The sequence below is a fragment of the Balaenoptera physalus genome, assembly GCF_965194825.1.
Source record: "Balaenoptera physalus genome assembly, chromosome: 18".
NCBI lineage: Eukaryota > Metazoa > Chordata > Mammalia > Artiodactyla > Balaenopteridae > Balaenoptera > Balaenoptera physalus.
This window is the reverse complement of record NC_138899.1, coordinates 10,396,122-10,416,265: the sequence shown is the minus strand read 5'-3', so window position 1 is coordinate 10,416,265 and position 20,144 is coordinate 10,396,122. Positions and strand designations below refer to the sequence as shown.

Sequence of the window (20,144 nt, the reverse complement as noted above, 5' to 3'; positions counted from 1 at the left end):
TCTACCAAATAAGTAGACTCAAAAAGAGGGCCAACAATAGCACCAATACTTTTATATTTGATTTCCCAAAACATCTAGTTTAAGTGATCTTTAATAATCTCTGTATAAGCCTGATCTGAAAATTATGAAGAATGATGTTATGTATATTCAGAAGTACTCTAAAATACAGCGTGTTTTTCTTGAGGTTCTTTTATTACATTGAGATGTCTAAAATCAGCTTTAAAAAAATTTCTCAGTGCTACAGGTCAGACAGAACTGATCCAGCAGGGCTGTTAAAATCTAGCTGCCACACAAAGTCTTTATATTCATTTTAAATGTTATCTTCAGACTAAAAGCAAAGCAAAAAACAAAAACAAAAACATAAGAAAAGCATAACATGCGTTTTCAAAATGTCATTTAGGGGAATTAAAATCCTGAGTTCTTCTCATCCAGTACACGTTCAGTCCCATTAAGCAGCAAGCAATAAAGCAGCATCAGCAAGACAGATTTCAGGAAACAATCTTGTTATCAGTCATGTCAAAATTATTTGGGAAATCGGCTGCCACCGAAGAAGACACTCCCCCCCCCACCCCGCCGCAAAGAATTTTATTTCAGAGGGTGTTCTCGGGCTTTTGCGTTCAGCGAGTGTGGACCCAGCGAGGCCGTCTTCCAACCACCAGGCTCTTGGTCCTCGGGCGGCCGCTCCCCTCGCGCTTCTCATCTGCTTCACCGCGGACTGTAGCGAAGCCCGTGCTCCCCCTGCGAGTCGTAATCGTCGTGGTACGGGAGGTGGACCCACTCGGGCGGGTACGTGGCCGTGGTGTACACGAAGCACTGCAGGGTCCCGCCCGCCCCCTCGACAGCGACTGTCACCCGGGTGCGCTGGTACATGTCCGGACAGCCTTCGAACTCGTCCAGGAAGCACAGCATCTGCTCGTCCACGGCGTAGACCTCCCCAGCCACTCGGCGCCCCCGGCCCGGCAGGTTCAGCAGCCGCGGGACATTGCGCTGCCCCGCGATCACCAGCGGGTATGGCTCGACCGTGCGACCCCAGCCCCGGAAGGCTGCGCGACCGTGGGCACCCTCCAGCAGGACCCGGTGGTTGGGCTGGCCCGTCTTCAGAGTCCCGTACACGAACACGTGGGCCATGCGGCCGGGAGCTGCGAGCGAGCGAGGACGGACGCACAGGTCCCGCGTGGCGGGGAAACAGGCGGCCTCGCCCCGGGCCCCCACTCCCGACCAGACACCCTTTCCAGGTAGGGTTCCAGGAAGAGCGACTCGTGTCAGATGAGGCAGCCTGTCGTGGCAGCAAGCCCTGTAGAACCGCGGTTTCGTAGAGCAGTTAGTTTTCAATCTCTTTAAGAGGACTTTAAACAGTAAATATTACAGAAAAGTAAAAATGATAAGCAAATAGAAATATATATATGTGTGTATATCTATATACATGAATAATCACCTGTCATCGGCTACCAAAGAGAATTCCGGTTTCAGCACTAAATTTACATTCTGGCGCCGGGAAGACGCAGCAGAACAGTTACCTGCACCTTTCTGTGTTCCTTCCTTCTTCAAGGTCCTAGAGGGTGACACTGCCTCCCTGTGACTCACTGTGACTCAGCACAGCGACCGACTGTGGCTCCAGAGAGAGAGAAGGTAAATATTTACCCCCCTTCCTGGGTCTGGGCCACAGATTATTACATAACCGACCAAAGTGATTTGTGTAAGAGTGACTCAAACAAAAATGGAAACGAAAAGTTAAATGTCTGGGCCCCTTTTCCAAGCCTGGCATCTGGCTGCCCCGCTTGCCCCCAGCCCTTCAGACCCCGAGGGACATGGCCCCGGTGTGCCAAGAGGGCTCTGCCACCAGTCACATGGCCAAGTGGCCCTTGGAGAAGTCACACTTAACTCACAGGACTCGACTTTCTTCCCAGCAAACACGGGCTGGTCTGGGGGTCTGGGCCTCGCCCCACCTCTTCAGGGCGTCCGGGGAGGATGGGCAGCGCCCCACAGCTGCCCACTCGGGCCCACCCTTCCTCTCTGCCGCCTCGGTCTCAGCCGCCAGCCTTGAGCAGGACAGAGACGGGATGGGAGCTCTCGTTGCAATGACTGACGGCAGAGGAAGGGCAGACCGGAGTGGTGGGGCTTGAGCGGCGGCTGCCCAGGTATGCAAGTCAAGATGTGAACGAGGAGAGCCTGGACTTGGAGGTGCAGGGGCCAAGGAGGAGGCAGGCCCACTGCTGCTGGGGGCGGGCATGCCTGGGAGGATGGAGAGACAGAGGGGGGACCTAGGGCGGGAGGGAGCCCAGCCAGCCCCGCCTTCCCTCTCCCACACTTGTATCCGCCTTCCAGCACGTTCTGGCAGTAACAACTCCAGGTCGAAGCAGGATGCATGGCTACCACCCTCGCCAGGACCGTCCCCCAGAACTCTGGTGGGCCCGCTGCCTGGTCCCTCCGGCCTGTCCCCGTGCAGCCCCCAGGGGCCTGGCCGCACACTCTCCAGGGCTTGGCCCGTCGGGGCCTGTGGCCGTGAGCCCTCGCCTCCCTTCCCAGGTGACACCCTCCCTGAGCGGCACCCACCCCAGCCCTCTGGCCTCTGTCACCCTGGTTGGCTCTCTTCACGGCGCATGTTCTCTAAACCACTGCTTGCCTTGTTCGCTACCAGAACGTGAAGAGTTGAGAGAGAGTGGGGAAACTGCCCAGTCCCTCAAGGCCAAGTGTCATGTCGGTGAGGACTGAGGCCGCACAGCTGGGCCAGAGCAGTCGACACTGGCGGTGTCGCGTCGCTCTCCTGATCCCTGGTGTTCTCGTGTCCCCACCCTTTGATTAGATTTTACAGCAACACATGTCTGTAAGATAAAATCAAATAACTTTACAAGGAAAATAAAATCCCTACCCATTCCCACTCCCTTGAAGAGACCCGTTTGAGCCCCTGAACTGTTGTTGCATTTGGTATTTGTCTCCACGTTGTTGGTTATATACCACTGCTTACCGATGTTTTAAATTGTCTGCCTTCCTACCCAAAACAGGTGAGCACAGCGGTTTAAAGCACAGACTTTAGAACCAACTTCCCTGGGTTGAAATCCTGGCTCTGCCACTTACTAGCTGTGTGACTTTAGGCAAACAACTTAACCTCTCTGTGCTCCGGCTTCCTGGACTGTCAGAGGAGGTAGACAGCCACCTGCCTGGAGGACTGCTGTGGTGGTGCAGGAGTTGACGCCCGGGCAGGTCCCGCCCGCTCGGTAAGGCTGCGTCAGACGTTCCTGCTGTAGAGCCTGGTGCCTGCCTCTCGCCCCACATTCTTCCGATAGGCTCACATCACAATTTTTGGTCAAATCCATATTCAGTTCAGCATTAGAACTATGTAGACACTGTTCTCAGATAAGGCACACAGTGTACTATGATTAATTTCCTTTCTTGGACAACTTCTTGTTTTTTTTGGAATTGAAAATTGCTTCAGCCTTTTTTTCCCCCTTTTTTGCGCTTTGCTCCAGTTCCTCTGACAGCCCTCTGGCCTCGTGTTTTCTGAAGGCACCTGAAGAACCCTTTCAGCCCTGACCCCCCGCGGCTTCCTCCTCCCTGGAGCTGTGGCTCCCGGCGCCCCTCGTGCTCCAGCCTGGTCTGTGGTGCGTCCCACGCTTCTCCCAGAGCCCTGTCCCTGGGTCCCACGGCCCCTTCTTGGTTGACTCCCTCATGTTACTGAAGCTCGTTCTTTCCTTCCCAACCTCAATTAACAGTGTCACTAGGTGGAGATTTCTAACTGCCTTCTTGCAGAATTTTGAAGGCGTTTCTCCCTTGTCTTCTGATGCCCCCATTCATGCTGAGACGTCCAGGGCCATTGGGACCCACAACCCTTTGAACGGGACTCAGGTTCTTCTCTGGAGGCTCCTAGGGTCTTCTTTTCGCCCTTGGATTGTGAGGTTCTATAATGAGGAGTCTCCACGTGGGATTTTTTTCATTCATTGTGCCAGAAACTTCCATCTGAAGACTCATTATCTTGGGTCCTAGGAATTTTCTTCCCTCTCCTTCCTTCCTGTTCTCTTTCTGGGTCTCCAGAACTCAGATGTTGCATATCCTGGATTAATCTCCCAATCTTCTCTTTGTAGTCTACTTTATCTTCCCAACACGTCTATTATTTTGAAGAATATTTTCGCCACCATATTTATTTCCAAGATCTTTTTCCTGTTCCCTCGTTTCGTTAGCGTCCTGTTCTTTCTCAACATAATACCATCTCTCCTCTTCGGGAAGATATTAATTATCATGAATTTGGAGGGGTTTTAAGTTTTTATCTTCCCCATTATTGCCTCTATTTCTCCGAAATTCCTCTCTTCTCTTTGTTTTATGCTTCTTTTAGAGGTTTTCTTCAAGCGTCTCAGTATCCCTGGCTGGCCTTTCACGTGGAAAGTGGCACACGATGCAGGAAGCTGTGTGGGGGGGTGCCTGTCGACTGGCCGGCCTGGCGTGGGGGCCGGATAACGGAACCCGCGGGACGTGGACTCCCCTCCCTCCCCGTCTTTAGGGGGCCCCTCGCCCGCACCGTCGGCTGGGCCTGGTCCTCCCGACATCAGGCTTCCCGCTAAGCCTCTCCGGACAGTAACCCACCCTTGCCCTGCTGGGCAGAGGGACAGTCGGGGTCTCTGCTCCCCGCTCGGACGGCCGCCTCCCCCTTTTCCACCCCTCACCCCGCCCTCACATGCCTACAGGGCGGCAGTGGGAGCTTCTCTGGCGTCCGGGGCGCCGGCTGGCGGGCTCCCCAGCAGGGATTTAGGTTTCCGGTGTCTCGAGGCTGCTGAGTCAGCCAGCACTCGTCGCTCTGTTCTATCTATCTTCCGGAATCTCGTTGCCCTCTCCCATCTGTTGTCTTCATGGGTCACAGGGTGGTGGTGGGGGGGAGTGGCCTTTCGGGACAGAGCGGGGATAAAGGAGCCTGTTCCTCCCACCACCGCACCACGGGGCCCCTGGCTTGGCCGCTGTGTCCTTCTGGAGGCTCGAGGTGGGACGGGAAGGAGCGGCGCCTCGGGAGCTGCTCGCTTAGACGGGTGGTGGGAAGAGTTCATTAGGGTGCCGGCGACGGGAGTGTGTCGCCAAGAGAAAGCCAGTCACGTAGCAACTCTGGGGGCCAGAGAGGCTGCTGACGGCCAGTTTACACTGCACCTGCAGTGCACAAGGGTTCCAATTTCTCCATGTCCTTACCAGTACTTATTTCCTCCCTTCCTCCCTTCTCCCTTTCTGTCTCTTTTTTTTAATAGTGGCCATCCTAAAGGGTGTGAGGTGCTATTTCACTGTGGGTTTTTTTTTTTTTTATTGGAGTATAGTTGATTTACAATGTTGTGTTAGTTTCAGGTGTACAGCAAAGTGATTCAGTTATACATATTAATATATTCATTCTTTTTCAGATTTTTTACCCATATAGGTTATTACAGAATATTGAGGAGAGTTCCCTGTGCTACACAGTAGGTCCTTGTTGGTTATCTATTTTATATATAGTAGTGTGTATATGTTAATCCCATGCTCCTAATTTATCCCTCCCCCCCCATGTTTCCCCTTTGCTAACCATAATGTTTTTGAAATCTGTGAGTCTGTTTCTGTTTTGTAAATAAGTTCATTTGTATCATTTTTTTAAATGAGAGTCCACATGAGTGATATTATATATGTCTTTCTCTTTCTGATTTACTTCACTTAGTATGATCATCTCTTGGTCCATCCATGTTGCTGCAAATGGCATTATTTCATTCTTTTTTTATGGCTGAGTAATATTCCATTGTATATACATACCACATCTTCTTTATCCATTCCTCTGTCGATGGACATTTAGGTTGATTTCATGTCTTGGCTGTTGTAAATAGTGCTGCAATGAACATTGGGGTGCATGTATCTTTTTTTTTTTTAATTTTTATTTATTTATTTATTTTTTTGCATGTATCTTTTTGAATTATGGTTTTCTCTGGATATATGCCCAGGAGTGGGATTGCTGGATCATATGGTAGTTCTATTTTTAGCTTTTAAGGACCCTCCATACTGTTCTCCATAGTGGTTGTACCAATTTACATTCCTGCCAGCAGTGTAAGGGGGTTCCCTTTTCTCCACACCCTCTCCAGCATTTATTATTTGTAGACTTTTTGATGATGGCCATTCTGACCTGTGTGAGGTGATACCTCATAATAGTTTTGATTTGCATTTCTCTAATGATTACCGACGGTGAGCATTGTTTCATGTGCTTTTTGGCCACCTGTATGTCTCCTTTGGAGAAGTGTCTATTTAGGTCTTCTGCCCATTTTTTGATCGGGTTGTTTGTTTTTTTGATATTGAGCTGCATGAGCTGTTTGTATATTTTGGAGATTCCCTTGTTGGTCACTTCGTTTGCAAATATTTTCTCCCATGCTGTGGGTTGTCTTTTCATTTTGCTTCACTGTGAGTCTTAATTTGCATTTCTGTAATGATTAGTGATGTTGAACATCTTTTCATGTTGGCCATTGCATATCTTCTTTGGAGAAATGTCTCTTCAAGTCCTTTGCCTGTTTTTTCTTCTGTTGTTGTTTTATTTTTTTAATTTATTTTGGTTGCGCTGGGTCTTAGTTGCAGCAGGTGGGGCTCCTTCAGTTGCAGCTCACTGGCTCCTCAGTTGTGGCATGAAAACTCTTAGTTGTGGCATGCATGTGGGATCTAGTTCCCTGACCAGGGCTAGAACCCATGTCCCCTGCATTGGGAGGAGGATTCTTTTTTTTTATGAGAGAAATTGTATTTGAGGACGAGTTTTTCACTGTAAGGGGATGGATTGCTTTTGGTGAGCCCTTTTTTTTTTTTTAATTGATTGATTGATTACTATGTTGGGTCTTCGTTTCTGTGCTAGGGCTTTCTCTAGTTGTGGCAAGCGGGGGCCACTCTTCATCGCGGTGCATGGGCCTCTCACTGTCGTGGCCTCTCTTGTTGCAGAGCACAGGCTCCAGACACGCAGGCTCAGTAGTTGTGGCTCACAGGCCTAGTTGCTCCGCGGCATGTGGGATCTTCCCAGACCAGGGCTCGAACCCGTGTCCCCTGCATTGGCAGGCAGACTCTCAACCACTGTGCCACCAGGGAAGCCCCGGGAGGAGGATTCTTAACCACTGTGCCACCAGGGAAGCCCCGTTGCCTGTTTTTTAATCAGATATTTTTTTCTTTGTTGAGTTACTGGAGTTCTCTGTATCTTCTGGATATTAACCTCTTGTTAGATATATGATTTGCAAATATTTTCTTCCATTTCATAGGTTGAGGTTGCCTTTTTACTCTGTTGATTGTGTTTTTTGCTGCACAGAAGTTTTAAATTTTGATGTCACCCAATTTTTGTTTTTATTGCCTGTGATTCTGGTGTCATAGCCAAGAAACCCTTGCCAAGCCCAGTGTCATGAAGCTTTTGCCCTGTGTCTTCTCCTAAGAGTTTTATAGTTTTAGCTCTTATGTTGAGCACTTTTATCCATGTGGAGTTAATCTTTGTATATGGTGTAAAGTAAGGGCCCAACTTCATTCTTTTGCATATAAATATCTAGTTTTCCAATTGTTGAAAAGACTGTCTGTTCCCTGTTGGTCTTTCCACCTTCGTCAAAAATCATTTGACCATATATCTAAGGATTTATTTCTGGGTTATTTCTGCATTCTCTATTGTGTTCAATTGATCTACATATCTGTCTTAATGTCAATATCATGCTGTTTTGATTGCTGTAGCTTTGCAGTATGTTTTGAAATCAGGACATATGAGACCTCCAACTTTTTTCCTCAAGATTGCTTTGCTCACTTGGGGTCCCTTGAAATGCCATATGAATTTTAGGATGGATTTTTTTTTTTTTTTTCTTTCTGAAAGAAAAACACTATTGGGAATTTTGACAAGAATAGCATTAAATCTATTTGGGTAGTACTGACATGGTAACAATATTAAGTCTTCCAATCCATGAAGAGGTCTATTTAATTTCTTTCAACAGTGTTTTGTAGTTTTCAGTGTACAAGTCTTTTGTCTCCTTGGTTAAGTTTCCTAAGTATTTTATTCTTTTTGATGTTATGGTAAGTGGAATTGTTTAAAAAATGTTTTTTGGATTGTTCATCATTAATGTATTGAAATGCAACTGATTTTTGTACACTGATTTTGTACCCTGCAACTTTGCTGAATTTACTAGTTTTAATAGTTTTCTTGTGGAAATGTTAGGATTTTCTACATAAGATCATGTGAACAGACAGAATCCTACTTCTTCCTTTCCAATTTGGATGTCTTTTATTACTTTTTCTTGCCTGATTGTCCATGTATAACTTTTATCACTATATTGAATAAAAGTGGTAAAAGCAAACATCCCTATCTATAAAGCTTTTTCACCATTAAGTGTGATGTTAGCTATGGGCTTGTCATATACAGCCTTTATTAGGCTGAGATAATTTCCTTCTATTCCTGGTTTAAGTGTTTTTACCATGAAGTGGTGTTGAATCTTGTCAAATGATTTTCTGTATCAATTGAGATGACAGGTTTTTTTCCTTCATTCTGTTAAAGTAGTGTACTACATTGACTGATTTTCATATGTTGAACCATCCTTGCATTCCAAGAATAAATCTCCCTTGGCCATGGTATATGATCCTTTTAATGTGTTACTGAATTCTCTTTGCTAGCATTTTGTTTAGAATTTTTGCATCCATCTTCATCTGAGAGATTAGTCTGTACTTTTCTTTAGCGTCGTCTTCTGGCTTCGGTTATCTATCAATCAGGGTTGTGCTGGCCTCACTGAATGAGTTTGGAAGTGTTCCCTCCTTTTAAACTTTTGGGAAGAGTTTGAGAACTCTCATGCTCATTCTCTTTACATGTTTTTGGTAGAATTCACCAGTGAAGCCATCTGGTTCTGGAATTTTCATTGTGGAGAGACTTTTGATGACTGAGTGAGTCGATCTTCTTACTCGTTATAGGTCTGTTCAGATTTTCTATTTCATCATGATTCAGTCTTAGTAAGGTGTGTGTTTCTAGGAATTTATCCATTTCATTTAGGTTACCAATTTGTTGCCATACAATTGTTCACAGTATTCTCTTAACAATCCTTTATATTTTTGTAAAATGGGTTTTAATGTTCTTGCTTTCATTTTTGATTTTAGTTATTTGCATCTTCTCTCTTTCTTTTTCTTAGTTAATCTAGCTAAAAAAGTTTGTGGCTCTTTTAAGAAAATCAACTCTTGGTTTCATTGATTTTTCTCTATTCATCTCTGTTCTCATCTGTATTATTTCCTTCCTCTGCTAGCTTTGGGTTTAGTTTTTCTTTTTTGAGTTCCTTATTGCCCTATACTCCTGTTCCTTGTACGTCACGTTCAGCTCATTTCCAAGGGCTGCTGTGAAGGTCACAGCCATCAGAACATGTGAAAAGACTACTGCATTGGCCAGATCTGCTCAGACCACAGCCAGGGCTAACTCAAAATATGCCTGTGATTCACTCAGGCCAGAAACAAACACACTGGGCCCCTCCTGACACACAACACCTCTGGGCCAGGCTACGAGAGGGTAGCACTGCCACTGCAGAAGGGAATGCTACCTTCTGAGGCTCATACATTACAGTCTGTCTTCCACCCCATTCTCCTCCTGCCATGTGGTAGTTCCTTCCACGGCAGTGGGTTATGGTTGGAGTCTTGGATAAAATGCAAGTACTTGAGTCAATAAATAATGGATAGAAACAGCTGTAGGTGAGCCATTTGGGCTTTTCCAGAGCAACTTGAAGAGTGCCCATCAGGAGTGGTTCCATCTCTGCTTTAATGTGAAGTAGATGCTCCCAGGTCGGCCTGTTCTAGGACACTGATGGTCGGGTCAGGCCAGCCCCTGCAGGGAACATCACTGGGCCAGATGGCCATTAAAGGGCATAATGTACACACGGTAAGTGTAAAGAAGGACACTGTGGTACAATGACAGGCCTGAATCAAATTCTCACCTCCACCACCTAACAAACAAACAACAACTGTGGGTCTCTGGGAATGTTATTTAAACTCTCTCTCTGAACTTCTATGCCTGGTCTTTAAAACTGCATTCATCCTGTCTCCCTAAGAGCTAATCACTACTGACTGCCAACTGTGGGCCAGGCCTCAGGACCCGATGAAGGTTAATTAATTCCCTTTTCCCCTTGACCCTGTTCCCGCCTAAGTTCTCCACCCCAACTCCTTCCTTTGTCAAGATCCTATATATCTACTAGCTTATATTCTTCTCAAGGAAGACCCTTATAAATAAAACAAAAAAGAATATTCTACATAATAAATGGGAGAGGGAATCAAGCCATATCAAGCATTAGTTGTGGCCTTAATTTTTCAGAGCCAAAGCAAATACCTGGGAAGGTGATTGATTGATATTACATAGAAATGATCATGGTTAAGCCACAGGGTGTTGATTCCAACTCCTCTGTAGAAAATCAGTTCAGTAACTTTCTTCCACAGAAGATGATAGCTTATATTTCCATTAAAAAACAAAAAAACAAAAAAAAACCTGGCAATAAAAATTTAAACTTTTCTAGGAAATAATGTAGCCTGATAGAATGACCAAATTATAGTTTTCTACATTTTATCTACTGAATTTTATCCTTTATAATAATAGTTTGAGAATACTACTTATGTAATAAAAAAAGAAAACTAATATTCTGCATTTTTGGCTCCTTTCACAAGAAAAACATCATTACCTTTCTGATTGCGTTTTGAACAACAAACACAGATCCTTCAGGAAGAGCCTCATCCCTGTGGGGATTGAGAAAGGATCAGAGTTAAGCACTGAAACAAGCAATTAATTCCCATTAGAGGATTAAGGCACTCATGTTCACTTTGAGTCAGAAAAATGAATTGTGAATAAAATCATGTACAACCAAGAGGTTACTTGTCAAAGTTAATAAATTAGAGAACTGAAGGGCAAAGTGGAATGCACAGAAGTTGAGTGGCCACATGAGCACCGGCGAGGAAACTGGTTTTTGTATTCAAAACTGGGTTTTGAATTCACTGGACAAGATCCACCATCTCAAGATGCCGTAGCAACGTGGGACGGGGGGGAGGGGGTACAGTTTCTGCCACGTGGTGCTGTCTTTAATAGGTGCATTCCATGAAGAGAAGCCTAAAAGCGTTTCTACCCTATTATGTCACCACCCCCCATGCATAGATTTCCCTATAATATCTTATCATTAATAAAAGAATCTATGGAAGAGACATACAAGATATATTAACATTCAACTTGATGCATTTTACTTTTGGGTTTTAGAACTGATTCTAAATGAACTCAAGCGATGCCTTTGCAAGCAACTTTACTGATTGGGAGGCCCTGCTGTGATTAGGACTTAGTCACTCTCCCCTTGGGAGTCTTAAAGCCCAAAAGCTGAACCCTTGTCTCAAACCCAACTAGTTAGGAATAATGTGGACATCCAGGGGTCAGCCCAGAGGTGGAACAGGCTCAGAGAGAGTCTCAAAAAGTTTTATTTCAGCAAAATTTGGTTAGTTTAACATTGTCAATATTTAAGAAAACAAAAACACTCATGGAAATGTCCATCTGGCCTGGCACTGCTTGAAATGCCTCTGTCACTTATTCAGCAGCTTTCTTACTGAAACACAGTCCATCTAGAGTTTCATATTTCATCGCTGAAGCAGAAATTGAAAGTCATTATGAGTCCTTCGCATAATTATTGGGGTTTTCCTGCTTAATATTTTTTCTTAGCCACCTGGTGGCAAGTGTGTAAAAGGCAGGACTTAATTTCAGAGTTTAATCTGCTAGTTTACAAATTAACTATTGCACACACTGGGACCATATTTAGAAACACACACACATACCAGGTGCCAAAGGATTTAAATGGACACCAGCTTCTAACGTGAAAACAACCTTTAAAAATGAAAAAAGGTGTCTCCACAAAATATTCATCCTGTATTAATATTTAATGACAGGAGGAAATGCTAGTCAGCTGGAAATGATGACATACAGATTTTACTGTTTTCTCTAAGTGATAAATCCTTAAGCCGTGAACACTGCCTGCCTGCTGTAGAGGTTAGACTGTACTAGAAAAGACAGGTGAAACGGCCGGCTTTGGTCTCGCCAAGTTACGGCTCTGCCACCCGCCCCTGGCTGGATGCCCAGCAGCCCCGCATCTCTGCCTCCCCCCCTGCCTGCTGTATGAGTAGCTTTTCTCGTTCAACATCGTGTGTCAAAGTTGGCTCCCACCAAACCCGTGACGGCCCCTGTCACAGCGAGGGCCAGCTTCAGCAAAGCCACGCGCTGCCCTGGACCTCGTGTGGCCACTGGCCCGGGCACGGCCTCAGCAGACGTTACTCGGGGCCGCCGAACGTAGGTAAAAGGCACGTGTGATGTGTGCTCGTTTCTCCTTGTATAGGAACCGCCCTCCCTTCCTACTGTAACGTTCCTGTCCCCGGAGAGACGCCTGAGTGTCTGCTCTAGTTACACGGTCATTCTTCAGAGGTTTCTAGGGCTGTAGGAAACAGGTGAAAAAACAAGCCGCCTCGACCTCTGCCCTGGAGCTCGGTCAGCCTCTCCCGGGCCGGGCGCTGCCAGGGAGGCCGCGCGTCCTGCGGCCGCTTTGATGCTCCCTCCTCGCGCTGCCGCCTTTGCAGCAGCCGCTAGGACTTCCTGCCCGCCGCCCCGCTGGGGACCCCAGAAACGTGTATGGCAGGACACCCTTCTGACGTGAGCCCAGCGGCCCGGGCGACGCAGCGCCTCTGAAATGCAGAGGCTGGGTCCACACTCGCAGTCGCCCCCCAGACTCCGAGCCTTCGCGGGTCCGTGAGGACAAGCGGCGCGTCCCGGTCCTGATGCCCCACGGGGCCTCTGAGTGCTGCCCGGCAAGCGGCCCGCGGGCTTTTACGCTTTGCCCACGCCAGAAATTCTTTGAAGAAAAAGAAAACTTTTAATGCCACACCATTTTAAAGGCCACTGTGTTGCCAGCTTTTAAACATACAGTGACCACAAGGGAGACGTGATGGTCCGCCGCCGCCAGGCGCACTCTGAGGTCCGCCAGCAGCAGCTGGACAGGCCCAGCGCCGAGGGGACGGGCGGGATGGGGAGCGGGCGGCTGGAGCGGAGGCGCGGCCGAGAGAGCACCACTCGTGTCCTCGCGAGTCGGACCCCCGGAACGGCCCTCATCACCAAGAGCCCACCTGCCCGGTGGGCGTGGCTTCAGGAAGCCGGGCTCCACCTGCGGCTCAGAGGGGAAAATATGAATTATGCCACCACCAGGACCGAGGGCATTTTTACCGTGTTAGATGACAGATGCTTCGCTTACGCTCTCAAATTAACACTCAAAGCGAGATCGCCTCACTCCCCACCGCTGTCCATTTTACAGACGGGGAAACTAGGAGATGAAACGACGTACACAGATGGCCAGGCTGAAGACCTGCCTTCACACCCCTCCCTGCCCTGCAGGGGCTCCACCGGCTCCAGGAGGAGGCGGCGTCCTCTCCTGCCTCCTGCGCAGACGCAGAACAGGAACAACTCCCAGCCCCGAAGGGCCCCCGGCAGCCACGGCCCGGGAACGCCCCCCACCAGGTTGCATTGCCATCCTCGTCCCTAAGGTGTCCACAGGTGTTGCGCAGGCGCGGGGCACACACCAGGGTAGCCTGCCCGGGGAATGAGCACCCAGAAGCGGCCCCGATCCCGGGACAGTTAGCAATCGTATCTGGACGTGTGCTGTGTAAGTGATGTCTGATGAGGGCACGAGCGCCTACTCGCCAGCAGAGGAGGTCCGTGCAGCCTCAGCAGCTCACCGTGTTCTCCACGACCCAGGAGCACAGGACCCGGCGGACCCACGACCGGTGGGATCAGCGAGACTCCGAGCGAGGCCGAGGCGCGAGCTACATAGACGCCTGGCACAGCCGGGAGAGGCCACCTTTCCATTCCAAGCAGAACCGGCTCTGACCGCAGGAAGGACGCATAGAAACACCAGCAGGCCAGAAACTCTACCCTCTCCTTCCTTCCTTGGGTGCCTCTCCCAACAGGCCAGCCACACACACGAGACACACATGGGGGGCAAGGGCGACCCACAGAGCCCCCGGGTCCCCGTCCGCAGTCTCCGCTCCAGCACCAGGCGCCGAAGGCGGACAGTGTTGGTAGAGTTGGCACATGTCAACAAGCGAAATCAATACAGTTGAGACGGTTTTGTGCAGAGCTTCCAGTTCTCGTAAGAATAAAGTACATAGGCGTGCACAAGTTACAAAATACTGTCATACATACGAGTTAAATGTTCCTATGTTTGCATTTAAACTTAAAACTGAACTTGTGCAACATAAAGGTAAATGAAAAACTCAAGGCTGAGAATGTAGTATAACAATAAATAATAATATAAAATTAAATAAAATATAAATAAAATAATAAATAATAAATAATAAAATAGCAACTGAAAAACACCGTGACAAGTCAAGAGAGACTGAAGAAAGGAAAAGGCTGCCTACTACAGGAACTTTAACAGTACCTTCTCCTGCCTTCTGAACAAGGGACCCCGCATTTTCACTTTGCACTTTGTCTTGCCTGGAATCATTCTTTCTAAACTGTTTCTTGGAACCACAAAGCTCCTCAAGGGTGGGGGGGCCTAACCTTCTCTTCATTTCACATCCTCCACGTCAGCCAGCACAGTTCAGTGCATGCAGTAGCCACTTAATAAATACTTGCTGCAGTAAACCAAGGGATTTCCCTCTCAGTCCAGATTCCCAAAGAGGTCCTGCAGGCCTTCAGCCTGTTTGGAATCTCTCAATTTCTCTGTCACAAAAACCGCAGGTTCAGATACTGCTCAGGGTGCAAATCGATGGAGGTCACATTCAGTCCTGTGGCTCCGCCGGCACTTCCTTCAGATGCCTAGACACGGATCCAGGGGCCAGGGAGGGTGAAGTGCTCTGGACTCGGACCATGACTGGGGCCGGGCGCTGCCCCCCAGCCTCCCCGGGAGCAGGGGCAGCGGTAAGCATGCGTGCCCGACAGAAGGCCGTCATCCGGATCCTGCAAAACCAACCTCTAGGGGCAGCGCTCAGACCAGCCAGTATGGGATGGGGGGATGTTCTTATCTCCATTAGGGCAGTAGTTCCATATCTGTACTTAATGTGAGTTTTCTTGTGTGTAAATCACACATCAAAGAAAGTTGAGCTAAAAAAAAGATTAAATGGGATCATGGAAAGAAGGCAATCCGTAGGCTACTCACTCCGTAATTATTACCAGTTTACATTTTTATCTGAGTTCAGCACACTTCACAATCCCTAATCAGCAGCAGAAACTTAGCATCTTTCATTTCGATTTCCACCATCATCTGAGTATTTCCAAAGTATTTCTAAAACAGCTTTGTAGTGGCCTCCCTTAAACTCAATTATTTTCTGGAACCCAACATACAATGAAACCAGACAGACTTCTCTGTGACTGTTACCTGGGTTCCTGGAAGGAGGGCAGTGGAAAGGTAGAGAAGTCCTAGGTGTGGCCCAGGATGCAGGGGCCTCCGAGGGGCGGGGAATGGGGTTAAGATCGGGCCTCGCCAGCTGTCACCAGCCACCCAGGGCCCGTCTGCACTGGCTGCTGACCAAGCAGAGACTTCCCACAGTTGGCTCTGAGGAAATGCAGCAAATGATTTGCCTTTTAGAATATTTTTTGCAGGCCTGCTAGAGGAGCATCTTTTAACTTGCTTGCTGGCAGTTGCTCAAAGCATGTTTATTCTGCCTGGAGCAAGTCAATGGGGAAGAGCCAGGAATCTAGGTCTGCCCCCAGCCCCACCCCCTCTGCAGGGTGCCGAAGGGCCAGCAGGTCTGGGTGAAGGCAGGTAACTCCCACCCTACGTGGTATGCCCCCCAAAGATCTTTTTTTTTCCTCTTGAAGACAACTCAGGCAGAAAGCAGTGGAGGGAACGGGAATGACTACCCATTAGTGGACAATTTAAAAGGTTTCGTCTTTCAGAAACATTTTAAGGCTGAACTGTTTAACTTAAAATGATTTTTATTTGACTCTTTTGCTTTCCTAGGTGAGAAATGGGAGTTTGGGAACGCAACTTTAAGTTAGAAGCAGCACAGAACAATTAGAAAATATCACACAAAGCTATTACCTCCTAGGTTGTTGGCTAACAAAATGTCCTAGAAAGAAGAGAAATACACCCACTTCAACAACTCCTAGATAACCATTTTAGAAGTCAGGCCTACCCGAAAGTGAATAAAATAGTTAAAAATGCAGGTAAGGCCCCGGCTAGGCTAGGCCCCCTGTATTTAATGTAATATTTCATAGCTTTGGAGGAACAAGAGGGATCAAAGGTCAAAGCCAGGCCACTGCCAACCTCGCAGGGGCCTGCCTCACACAGGCCAAGGGAGCAAGGCCACAGCAGGTGGTGTGAGATGTGGGCAACAGGAGCTCGGCTACCGTCGAGAGCCAGCCAGGGGCCAACGCTGTGGGACAGAATGAATTAGTTGGGAAGGCTCTGGCAGATGACCGCCAAATACGACTGCAAGATGTCAAACCCCAAACCCCGGGACAGCACCTCCACTACAAAGGGAACCCCGAGCACCGCTCAGAAACCACCAGCACAGGGCCCTCAGCTGGTCGGCACTGCCGGCCCCAGCAAATCAGGAACAACCCGAACTCTGTTTCCAGGGGCTCTGGAATCCAGGACTCAATGCTTGCGGTAGCGATAACAGATTCACCTTCAGAATTACCTTTTGCTAAGATTATTATTAAAAACCAGCTTAAGTTCTCTAACAAGACATTGGCTACCTAGAGGCAGTCAGGTGGGCAAGAGGAGTGTGAACCTAGAAAAGTCAACGCCTTCCTCAGAGCGCCCGAAGGAGGAACCACTCCCAACACACACATAACTCCAGTTTTAAAGACTTTTTTAAAAAGAACCCTTTTAAAAAATGAAAACACAGAACTCAAAATTAAGCCTGATGGGTTTTTTGATTAAGTGTTCCCAAAGCATTCAAATCCTTTCAGTGCTTTTGTAACCCAAGTAAAATTCAACTAAAACAGCTGAGAGAGAAGTTAAAACTCTGAATTACAAGTAAAAAGGGAGTCAGGGAGGAACTTAAGGGCATGTTGCTGAACATGCTTTTATTTTTTATTTATTTTTCTAACACCTTTATTGGAGTATAATTGCTTTACAATGGTGTGTTAGTTTCTGCTGTACAACACAGTGAATCAGCTATATGTATACATATATCCCCATAGCTCCTCCCTCACGTCTCCCTCCCACCCTCCCTATCCCACCCCTCTAGGTGGTCACAAAGCACCGAGCTGATCTCCCTGTGCCATGCAGCTGCTTCCCACTAGCTATCTATTTTACATTTGGTAGTGTATATATGTCCATGCTACTCTCTCACTTCGTCCCAGCTTCCCCTTCCCCCTCCCCGTGTCCTCAAGTCCATTTTCTATGTCTGCATCTTTATTCCTGTCCTGCCCCTAGGTTCTTCAGAACCATTTTTTTTTTTTTTTTTAGATTCCATATATATGTGTTAGCACACGGTATTTGTTTTTCTCTTTCTGACTTACTTCACTCTGTATGACAGACTCTAGGTCCATCCACCTCACTACAAATAACTCAGTTTCGTTTCTTTTTATGGCTGAGTAATATTCCATTTGAACATGCTTTTAAATACTTTACATAAAGTGGATCCATTTACTCACATTCCCGTGAGTCCTGAACATGCAGCTGGTCACTGCTCGCTGACGGAAGTCAGAATACTTTGAGTCCAAAATTCCCAGAAAAATATATTCTGTTGGAGTGACTGGGGCTTTGAAGGAACTGGATGCACTGAACCAAGTGAATCCAACCCTCTTAGAAACTATATCCCCACCCAAACAAGCAAAGCAAAAACCTACCTTAAAAGCTACTGGGACCAGCTGGAGGCCGACACCAGCCTTCCCCGGCTTCACACACCTCGGCCTCTGGTGTTTGGGGGCGGATCCCAGGACCCGAAATATTACTAAAAAGCCCAATTTGGTCTATACTCGGCCTCTGAAAAGCACTTAAAAGACAACACGCGGTCCACTCCTAGGACAGCAAAATCCAGTTAAAATGTAAAAATCCCCTGTTAGCGCTTTGTGGTCATCAGAGAAGAGACGCTGCTACATTCAGTTTAATCACTTTTTCAAACTTGTTTCAAAAACAACAGAACTGTTTTTCATCATGGGGATTTTCTTTTTTTTTCATTAAGTTTACAGTGTTCTTTCGATCATAATAAAGAGAAGGACTCGGGGAACCTCCACTGGGTTTATTCAGCCATTTTCCTAATCGAATAGCCCGAGCACTTTAGTTACCAAACAACTTTCTTATATAAAAACAAACAAAGCAGGCTTCCCTGGTGGTGCAGTGGTTAAGAATCCACCTGCCAATGCAGGGGACACAGGTTCGAGCCCTGGTCCGGGAAGATCCCACATGCCACAGAGCAACTAAGCCCGTGTGCCACAACTATTGAGCCTGCGCTCTAGAGCCCACGAGCCACAACTGCTGAGCCCAGGTGCCACAACTACTGAAACCCGCGCACCTAGAGCCTGTGCTCCACAAGAGAAGCCACTGCAATGAGAAGCCCATGCACCACAATGAAGAGTAGCCCCCGCTCGTCACAACTAGAGAAAGCCCGCACGCAGCAACAAAGACCCAATGCAGCCAAAAATAAATAAATAACTAAATAAAAATAGTTTCCTAAAAAAAAAAACAAAACAAAACCCAAACAAAGCAATGTCAGCCAAGGGCAAGAGAATCAGCGCTCACTTCTCTGCAGCCCCATCGGTCGTGGGTCCAGCCCTTGGTCAGTGGGATGAGCTGAATCTTCTTCCCCTCCTGTGCCCGTATTTCTAGATTTCCTTGGTATCTCAGGTATTCCTCCCAAAAGAGGAAAAGAGCAATCCCCCCAGAGGGCCATGCTTCACAAAACTGTCTAAGGGTTACCAAAGTCCTAGATGAAGCCCCTAAAAACAATGCACTCTCTGCCGGTCCTCTGAATGGGCCCCCAAGAACCAGGACCCGGGCTCTGCTGTCCAGTGAGGACCGGGTGCAGAGGCAGCGGGGAGCTGATCCTTCAAAATCCACGTAAACTGTCTCAATACAGTAATGATTTCAATTATATCTGAGTTAAGGAATTTCTCTCTCCCCTCCTGCTCACCCATCTTGGGCTAAAGACAATTCTCCAGAGCACTGGTCCCTAACTCACCGGGACCACACTGCCCAGGGGGCTACATCTCCTCCCCAGGTGCTAGCACCCAAGAGGAAAGGAGGTGTTTCCCGGCCCGGTGTCCCCCTGGGGGCCTGAGACCGAGCTCTGCAGCCGCTTGGCCCCCGCCCCCCGCAGCTGAGGGGCCCTGTCCTCCTATCCGCTCTCTACCCAAGCTGCAGGCTGAGCCCCTTCTCCTCCACGAAAAAGGAGAGCTGCCAGTGCAATCCAGCTCCGCCCAGACCTTCAGGGAAGACCCAGCCCAGCAGAAACTGGCTGAAGCGCAGTTTGTTATTTTCACCTATTGCCCCGGGAGAAGGGAAGAAACTTCGTCGTATGGGGACTGTCGATGGATCTCTGAGAACTCGCCAATCCTCCAGCAGCCCCACAAGGTACATATTATTGTCCCATTTCACACGTAGAAACTGAAGCTCAGAAGAGTTATTTAACCAGAACAGCACAGCTATTAAATGGAAGGGCCTGGATTTAAAGTCAATGCTTAATCCCAAATCTCTACAACTCCTCCCAATACATGCTGCGGCCAACTAGGAGAAACACACATTGCCGCCATTTCTTAGTGGCAGAAATACTGAAGCTCTCATTGGTGTTCATAGCAAATGACGGCTGTGAAATGTGAAAGATGATAAATTGCGTTGCGGCTCCCCACCTGTCGTCACTCCTGGGGGAGCGGCTGTGCTTTAAGCCCTGCTCTTTTCAGCTTACAGACCAAAGCCAGGTGTAAAGTTTTCGTAAGGCGAGGAGTGACCCACCAGCCGCCAGGTTTCTGTTACTGTCATCTGCCCAGCGTTCAGTACTTCCAGGTTAATTGAAGGTTATTCATTCATCCACTCATTCAGTAGTTTCTGAGCAACCACTGGGGCCAGGCATTGTGCTAGGCGCCAGGAACACGATGATAAACAAAACAGCCCTTGTTTTTACGGAGCCGTGGCCTGAGGAGGCGGATACACTAAAAGATGATTATAAGACAAACTGTGGGCAGGGGGGTGGGGGAGGAGGAGACACTTACAGGGAAGCAGGGCATCACA

General features: G+C 47.8%; 3 protein-coding genes across 6 annotated transcripts in view; 1 reads left to right on the top strand and 2 right to left on the bottom strand.

Annotated features, from left to right (window-relative positions):
- Positions 1-20,144, bottom strand: part of TMTC4 (transmembrane O-mannosyltransferase targeting cadherins 4) — a 123,074-nt gene that overhangs the window by 3,327 nt on the left and 99,603 nt on the right. The window contains exon 22 of the mRNA XM_082434628.1: positions 10,629-10,683. The gene's annotated coding sequence lies outside the window, so the exon portion shown is untranslated. The remainder of the gene's footprint in view (positions 1-10,628; positions 10,684-20,144) is intronic.
- GGACT (gamma-glutamylamine cyclotransferase) overlaps positions 174-20,144 on the bottom strand; it is a 41,296-nt gene continuing 21,325 nt past the window's right edge. For 2 of the 3 annotated variants that reach the window (XM_082434698.1, XM_082434697.1), the window contains exons 2-3: positions 10,629-10,683; positions 174-1,294 (exon numbers count right to left, since the gene is read on the bottom strand). In XM_082434698.1, the coding sequence (XP_082290824.1) occupies positions 706-1,294; positions 10,629-10,681 (642 nt within the window). In that variant the 5' untranslated portion in view covers positions 10,682-10,683 and the 3' untranslated portion in view covers positions 174-705. Of the gene's footprint in view, positions 1,295-1,886; positions 2,823-10,628; positions 10,684-20,144 lie in introns of all 3 variants that reach the window. The other variant, XM_082434696.1, reaches the window with a different exon arrangement.
- On the top strand, positions 1,290-17,068 carry LOC309647387 (uncharacterized protein). Of its 2 annotated transcripts, XM_082434729.1 has the most exons (3): positions 1,290-1,629; positions 3,003-3,215; positions 12,312-17,068. In XM_082434729.1, the coding sequence occupies exon 3, from the start codon at positions 12,915-12,917 to the stop codon at positions 13,503-13,505; it is 591 nt and encodes a 196-aa protein (XP_082290855.1). In that variant the 5' UTR covers positions 1,290-1,629; positions 3,003-3,215; positions 12,312-12,914; the 3' UTR covers positions 13,506-17,068. The 2 variants fall into 2 exon arrangements, 1 of the variants encoding a protein (XP_082290855.1); XR_014255994.1 differs by lacking the exons at positions 3,003-3,215; positions 12,312-17,068 and adding an exon at positions 2,032-2,105.

Excerpts from the sequence above, each read along its gene's own strand:
- LOC309647387 (XM_082434729.1), top strand. The coding sequence starts at position 12,915 with ATGGTCCGCCGCCGCCAGGCGCACTCTGAGGTCCGCCAGCAGCAGCTG.